General features: G+C 45.1%; 1 protein-coding gene across 1 annotated transcript in view; it reads right to left on the reverse strand.

Annotated features, from left to right (window-relative positions):
* Positions 1–954, reverse strand: part of SSTR1 (somatostatin receptor 1) — a gene marked incomplete at both ends in the record, with an annotated part of 8,924 nt that extends 7,970 nt beyond the window's left edge. Inside the window, one exon of the mRNA XM_084287928.1 lies at positions 4–954. Coding sequence (XP_084144054.1) covers positions 4–954 — 951 coding nt within the window. The remainder of the gene's footprint in view (positions 1–3) is intronic.
* Positions 955–8,739: the final 7,785 nt, after the last annotated feature.

Raw genomic sequence — 8,739 nt, forward strand, 5'->3', positions numbered from 1 at the left:
GGCGTAGCCCAAGATGACGGAGAGCTGGCTAATGGTGGCATCATCCTGCTCTACAAAGACATTGACCAGCTGCACGATGTAGAAGGGCATCCAGCAGATGACGAAGACCATCACCACCATCATGACCATGAGAGTGATCTTGCGCTCTGAGCGTTTGCGCTGCTGCCAGCCGGCCTTCAGGGCCACCATGCGCATCTTGGCAATGATGAGGATGTAGCAGAGGCAGATGGCCACCACAGGCAGCAAGAAGCCCATCAGAAAGGTGTAGACCACAAAGACCACCAGCCACCTCTGGGTGGGCTCTGGCATGAGCATGTTGCAAGCCACCGTTCCATCACTGTTGGCTGCTGTGTTGGAGAAGATGATGATGGGTAGGATAATGAGGATGGAAAGCACCCAGACGCCCAAATTGACCATCTTAGCCACAGTGGGCCGGCGGTACCTCGCCGCCTTGATGGGGTGCACCACAGCAATGTAGCGGTCCACGCTGAGCACGGTCAGGCAGTAGATGCTGGTGAACATGTTGATGGCGTCCACGCTGAGCACCAGGCGGCAGAGCAGCGAGCCAAAGGGCCAGTGGTGCAGCAGGGTGGAGGTGACCAGGAAGGGGACGCTGAGCATCAGCAGCTCGTCCGCGATGGCCAAGTTGAGGATGTAGATGTTGGTGGCCGTCTTCATCTTGGCATAGCGCAGGATCACGTAGATGACCATGGAGTTGCCGCACAGCCCCACCAGGCACACCACGGAGTAGATGAATGAGATGAGGATGGCGCTGCCCTGAGACTCGCTCAGGGTGCTGTTCGGGGCGCCAGAGGAGTTCCTGCCGCCCGAGTCCATGCCCCCCGCCGCCGCCTCCTCCAAGGCGCCGCCGGCTCCTCCACCGCCGCTGTCGCTACCGCCGCTGTCGCTGCCTGCACCGCCCGGGAGCCTGGTGCAGGTGCCATTGGGGAGCATCCTCTGCCCGGACCTCCCCGCTCCCGGCTCAGAGCCGCAGGCTCCCGCCGCTCGCCGGGCACTGCATCCCGGCGGGGCTCCCGGCGCCGCTGCCCCGGGGCGCTGGCATGGGGAAGGACGGAGGCGGCCGCCGGCCCCGCTCGCTCCGAGCGGCAGCAATCGCTGCTCCCCGGCTGGTGAATGATTAATAGGCGGCAGCGCGTCACCGGCTACGAAAAGGAGGAGGGAAAGAAAAAAAAAAAATGCGGGAGGAGACGTAAGTGGGTGTTCCTCCCCCCACACCCCCCCGCCTTTCATCCCGCCCCCCCGGCTGCTCGCAGAGCCGGGGCTGCCGAAGGGCAGGCACCCCCGGCCCCTCTGCCCCTACCTCGCTCTGCCCCCGCTGCCCGCACTGCCCCTGCCCCACGCCGTACCGCCTCAAGTCCCCCTGCAGCCAGCGTCTTCTCCTGCCCCTCCGTGCTGCACTGCTCCCTACCTGCGACGGCACCTGGGTCCTGTCCCTGGGCACTCCGGGCAAAGGGTCCATGTCTCCGGCTTCGGGACAAAAGTTTGTTCAGGGGTGGGTGGGCAGTTTACCTGGCCTGGCATGCTTCGTCCCTGCACAGCTGCTGCAGCCGCACCATGCACGCTGCCCGCCCCATGGTGCTGGCACCAGGCACGGCACTGACTACACACCCCACAGCCTTTACCATACATGCACAGCACTGCCTGAAACCAGCGATGCCTACACCTCCTGCAGCCATGCTGCTGCTCCATGCTCCCCACCTTGTCCTATCCCACCACAACCACCAGCTATCACATATTAGCAGCATCCAATACCTTACAGCACTGCCCCCCAGCCCATGCTATGTCCCGAACCTCGTCCTGTTCTTACACCCAGAGCACAACTTGTGCCTCTGTGTTTCTCACATCTAGGAGTGCAGGCACTAGCCTGCACACTACTGCTCACCATTACTGTCTGCACCGTGATGGTGCCAAGAACATCCCAGCTATGCTGCCACACAAACACACCATCTGTCCACTCTTCCGTCCCCCCACGTACTTCTTCTGCTCCCAGTAGCACTTCAAACTGAACCACCTGTATCACCACTGCTGCACATGCATGCCCCTTAATACTGCACTTAAAACACTTGCATATCCCTGTTGCGGTTGTGCACCACAAACTGCTTTTATACACTGATCTACACTGTGCTGTTTCATATACACACCCCAATCCCAGACAACAACAATCAAAACCAATAGTTACTCGTGCTGTCATCCCTAGACAGATGCTGCTTCCTCACACACTTTATCCACACCACCAGTTACAAACATGTGAACACCAGCAGAATGTCCTGTTAATGCACCTCTACATCCTAGGCAAACATATTTGATCACTTTCACCTACACATCTCCCTCCAGGCAATGTCTCTTATCTTCCTACGTTATCATTCAATGCAGAGTCTGTCCTTACATATTTGCACATAACCACTTAGCCAGCTTTCACATACCACCACCACCTGCCCATTCTGTATTAGCTAGACATGGTTATTCACTAATGCATGCACCATGCTTGCATCAAGACTCCTTTAGCACATAGATATGTACAAAATTAATAGCTGCTTCTATCTATTGTATCCACACATACGTGTGGGCTCACCTCGCCTGAGACTAACCGGTTTCTTCACATGAACTGTCACCTATGAGCACCACCTACTTTTCCAAGAACAGCAGGTCCAAACTGCATAAATATCACCATAATGCATATGCTGCCGTGTGCCCCCCACAACATCACTATACACAACGTCACACATGCATCCTCACTTCCTACTCGTTTTACCATGCATGCCCATCACCTCCTACGGTTCACACATCTTGTTATCACTGTCTGCCCACCCTCACAATTATACATATTATCACTACCCACCACTTTAATATGCAGATACACACAGCATTACATCATTTCATTATAACCCATCATCAGGAATTTATTCTCTGTAACACATTATATATCTACATACCCATTATCCCCACCAGCAGCAATTCTAACACATAGATGTAATCTCTCTGACTGTATGATTTTTCTCATATCGATCACCACTTCCAACCAGACACTCCAATGGGACCAGTGTGTGTTTTTGACACCTTGTAATAGGTACTATGTTTAACAAATGCACACTTTTGCAGGAGCCTTAAGCAAGCTGTGAATAAGGAGACTGTGGATTTATATCAAATCTTACACAAGAATGTAATGCTATAAAATAAAAAATAAAATAATATAAAACACCCAACCCATTTGTTAGTAATTGCACTTAAGTTCTATTTGAATGATGTTCTTTGTGACTTTTGGTCATTTTGAGGACTTTTTGTATTTACATTCATGTATAGAAATGTATTTATTGAGCAACCTCTGCAAATGATCTCAATAGTCTTAAGACTATTGCTGTATATGAGTGCTATATCTAGATGTTAGAACACTTAGGGATGTCATGCAAATTTTACTTTGTTGAGTTTTAGAGGTTGTATATTCTAATATACTAGGATCAGAACTTCCAGTATACAGTGGGAAAGGAAAGGAAAGGAAAGGAAAGGAAAGGAAAGGAAAGGAAAGGAAAGGAAAGGAAAGGAAAGGAAAGGAAAGGAAAGGAAAGGAAAGGAAAGGAAAGGAAAGGAAAGGAAAGGAAAGGAAAGGAAAGGAAAGGAAAGGAAAGGAAAGGAAAAGAAAGACATATTTAACTACAAAGTGTAAAGTCTTTATTTGCAGTATACTATCTCACACTGTTAAAATCTCTACAATTACATAAATTCAGCTGGATAATTATTTTCATTTAAATTTATATTCTGGGAGAATGTGAATCAGCTTTCAGTCACTGATATGAGGATGAGCATAAGTAAATAACTGCAAACCCATCAACAAGAACATCTGTTCAATTGCAGCACTTTAGTCTGTTTGAAAACCTATAGTTCAAATATAATCCAATTTTTGTTTACGTGAGCATTTGTTTTAAGGGACATTTACTTATGGAGTATTGATTAAAGGATTTCTTTCTTTTGTATTGTTGTAAGCTGGCATTTAACAATAGTTCGACTATAAATCTGAATACTTTCATATTGCCCTCTGAGAATACAGGAGCAAAGAGGATTGATTTTGAAGCTGATTAATAACAGTGTCATCAGCACAAAATTTCAGTTCTTGTCCGCATTGTTCTCCATTACATTTGTATACGTATAAACACACAGTCACTCATGGAGGTACTTTGGACACTTTCTTCATGCTTTGGCCTATTTTAAGCCATTCATTTGCCATGCTAGCAGCTGGCTATGCCCTGCACCCAAGAGGATCAGTAAAAGCTCTTCTATTGAAGTACTTTTGTGCATGGTGTTCTATCTTACTGCAATGATTCAAAATAAATTACCTGTAAATTGTAACTCCTGTGGAGGTACTAATCTCACTAGGCATCATACATATACCTAGTTGATGTGTATTTCCAGAAAAACAAAGTATCATTATAGTCATAATTATATTGAGGTACCATGTGCCTCTCAATAAGTAAGTATGTGCCCTGCTTATAAGTCTTGAGGATTTCTGTATATCCATTCAATGAAGTTTCCCTCCATTATGGAAAATTACATTCACATTAGAGAATACTGCCATTTTCCAAAAATGAGTTGTTTGAATGCTTGCCTAGTCACTTAAGCCAATTGTTCTATCACACTGTATATATTAATTTACTGAGAAATTTAGATCTTTGCCAACATTCAATTGTCTATTGCTCATGATTCAAAAGTAGAAATTTCTAACCTTAACTACTTGATAAAGGAGCAATGCTTGAATACAAATAATGTGTTTTATTATCCCAATAATTATATAACACCATTATAAATACCAGAATTGTCTCATTTCATCCTCATGAAATGAAAGGAATAGGTATAACAATAAAAAAGTCCTGTAAAGAAGAAATTCTGGTACAAATAAACTCTAATTTGGGAACACGCTTTGACCTTTTTTTTTTTTTTTAACACTCATTTCTTTTACCTAAGGATTTTAAGGATTTCACTGTAAAGAATAGGCCAGAGGTATCAGTTTGTGATTATAATCGTCCTGTCACAAAACCGGGAAGGGCAGCTTGACCTTCTCAACACAGGCTGCAGGTTTGCCTAAGATGCATGTGGATACATGTACATTCCATTACACCATCTTTGTAGCAAGACCTGTTTCCCATGGCAGGGTGAAAAAAGAATTATCATCTCCCCAAAATTCTCTCTTCTTGGCCATATTGGGCAGCCTAGTGCTAATGCTTAGGCCATGCTTAAGGTTAAAATTAGAGTTAGGAGAGACAGGAATGAAGCCTGTAATGGTGGAGATGCAAGGGGGAAAACAAATGATGGGGGAGGCTGCATGTTTGTTCCTCTGTGATACGGCTAGGCATCTCAGGGTACAGCTCATCCCACACCTAGGCTTATGTTTCGGTCCAGGAGAGAGACAAGAGTTCCAGCTGAAAAGGGAGAGAGAAAAAAAATAAAAAGAAAGAAAAAAAAAAAAAAGGAATGGAAAGAGAAAAAAAAAAAAAAAAGATTTAAAGCTGCATAAGGTAAGAGAGGACTTTACAAATATTTTCTCCAAGGACTTTCTCCTTTGGGCCATAGGCTGCGGTTTCAGGATAGGGCCCAATCTCTTATCTAACCCTAAGACACAGACATATTGAGTTTACGTGGCAAGGTTTTGGTAGCAATGTGCTGCAGTGGTGGCCTCTGTGAGAAGAGCCCAGAAGCTGCCCCATGTTAGATAAGGGCCAGTTTCATCTGGCTCCAAAGGGACCCACAAGTGCCCAGAGCTGAGCTGATAAGTAATGTTGGTTGTGCCTCTGTAAGAGCAGATTTAAAGGGAAAAAAAACTGCTGTGCAACAGTAGCTGAGGGAGCAAGGAGTGAAAACCAGCCCTGCAGGCACCAAGGTCAGTGCAGAAGGAAGAGAGGAAGGGCTCAGGTGCCAGAGCAGAAGTTCCCCTGCAGCCTGTGGAGGCCCCTGGTGGAGCAGGCTGTCCCCCTGCAGCCCATGGGTCCCACACGGAGCAGATCTCCAGACTGCAGCCCATGGAGGCGCCCCTGGTGGAGCAGGTGGATGTGGCCTGGAGGAGGCTGTGGCCCATGGAGAGCCCCTGCAGGAGCAGGCCCTGGGCCAGCTGCAGTCTGTGGAGAGGAGCCCACACAGGAGCAGGGGATCTGGGGGAAGCTGATGCCCATAGGAGACCCGTGCTGGAGCAGTTTGCTTCTGATGGATGAACCCTGTGGTACGGAGCCATGTTGGAGCAGTTCTTGAAGGGCTGCTGCCTGTGGGCAGCCCCTGCAGGGGGCTTCCTCTGTTCAGGAAGGATGGCATCCTGTGGGAGAGACCCCATGTGGAGCAAGAGCAGAGAGTGACTGTGAAGGAGCAGCGGAGATGAAGCTTTAGAGACTGACCACAGACCCCATTGCCCATTCCCCTGTGCTGCTCAGGAGGAAGACATAGAAAAGGGTAGATTAGAAGAAAGGTGGTTTTAGTTTGCTTTTAGTATCTCACTGTTCTAGTTTGTTAGTAATAGGCAATAAATTACATTAATCTCCCTATGGTGAGTCTGTTTTGTCTGTGACAATAATTGCAGAGTGATATCCCTGTCCCTATGTCAACCCTTCAGCCCTTTCCATCATATTTGCTCTCCCCCTTTCCCTTTGAGGAGGGGGAGTGAGAGAGTGGTTGTGGTGGAACTCAGCTGCCCAGCCGGGTAAAACCACCACAACAGGTTAGAAAAGAGACAAAGCCAATAGCTCCAAGGGGAATGAATCTGAAGAGGGATTGCCAAAGGAAAGGAAATGAAACCTTTTCTCCCCTGTTCATGTTCTGTGGGACACAGCTGCAGGATCAGGATAAGGTCCATCCTGACCACAGTCGTAGGGTTAGGCTTATGGGAGGCAAAGCCCAGAGCTGCAGGTGCAGTGGGGCTACCATGCTGGGGTGGGATCTTCCCCCCAGCTCTCTTGTGAGTCTCAGAGCTCCCTAAAATGCAGAGAGGGGAACCTGTCACCACTACATGCAGAAACTGAGCCCTGAGCTGCTAGTATTGTATCCTGAACTTGAATTACTTTACAGCAGAAATATTGTCTGGCATACATATTTCCTAGTCTAATTTGTTTACAAAGTGTAATTTTGAGGAGGCAGGCAACAAAAATCAAGTGGACTGTAAAAATCACAGATGTACTGCCTTGTGGTTTGAACTCCAGGCAAGTACATTTGCTTTTGCACTAGCTGACGGAGCACTTCCTGCTCTGATATGAAGAGAATAAAACTTCATTTTATTTCCAGTTACATGCTAGCCCATTCAACTCCATCTGAAGTATTTGAGGCATGAAAGTCAGTGGCAATTAGAAACAGTCTTCTGACAAACATGTCTCCTGACAGCAGTGTAAGGCCACCACTCAAAATCTCCCATCTAAAAAAAAAAAAAAAAAAACCTACAAACGGCTCATCAGTCAGATACGTTTTCTGTCAATCAACATATATTTTGCATAGTGTCACCATGCCTTGTGTATTGTAACAAGACAAAAGGAGACAGCCAAAGCACTCAAAAGTGATCCTAGGATAGTTATGTAAAACCTGGAAAATGTATATCTTTCAACTTTTCAACACAACAGTGATGTAGTAGCCTGTGAAACTGCTCTGATTTGTATATGCTATGAAAATTTGGCAAAATCAAAATCAATTTTGTAGCCTGAAGTCGTTTTGATGGGGTTCCACTGAATAACTTGGTAAAGTGTCTCCTGTTCAAATGTTTCATAAATCTTGCTGAGAACTTAATGACTGAATGCTCTTTTACAACCATTTCTTTCTACAAAATAGCGAAATATAATGTAGTTTGGTTAATCAGTTGAATTGTAATCTGTTATAGTTTTGTTATAAATCATTCAGTACCCATTTAAATTGCTTATTTTTGAGAGTCATACATTTTTCATGACCTTTTGATTAAGATAGAAAATTTTGGGCCACTTAAACCACTCAGATGTAAATTCTGTTCTTACTTTATGAGAGATATCAGTGGATGTGCTGTGAGTCAGCAGAGTTTTTAACTTTTCACTAAAATGTCAACATATTTTTAAGAAGCTTTTGTTTTAATACAGCTATTGTATCTTAGATGTCATGATTCCTATCATTTTACGTTAGCAGAGTAAACTCTACAGCCTAAACTCTACATCATTTATAGTTATGGTTGAAAATGCAGTGCAAATAGACAGATGGGAGTGATTCATTATAATAGTATGTTAGAAAGCATTTTCTCCTAAAAGGACAATTTTGTCTTTTGAACTTTACAATTAATTGAGAAATTAACATCTATTCTGTAGAAACAGATGTTTTAAACCAAATTCATCACAGAAAGTGTCAAGCTGTTGCTTAGTGAACATACAAATGATTCTTTGTCTCTCGATCCAGATGCATTCATTTCAGATTTATTTGCTGAAAATATTAAAATCAGATGGTTGACAAAAGCTGTGTTGTATTGTAATTCTCTCCACTTCATCACTTTTTCTACTGTAATAGTTAATAAATGACGCAGAGTACCATTCCTGAAATCAATAATCTGGCAGAATCATAAAACAAGTGACTCTATGACAGTATTTTTCCAGAAGAGCTGAGGGCTGAATACATGTGTTGACAGCACATTCCCCCAAGTTCTCAAACACACGGTTGCTGCCCCAGCAAACAAGGTAGAACATGGTGTTAGATTGTGATCTCAGATACATGTTTCCAAATCTGAGTAATTCTATTGACTTGTAA

This window comes from Netta rufina (genome assembly GCF_964035555.1).
Source record: "Netta rufina genome assembly, chromosome: 5".
Classification (NCBI taxonomy): Eukaryota; Metazoa; Chordata; class Aves; order Anseriformes; family Anatidae; genus Netta; species Netta rufina.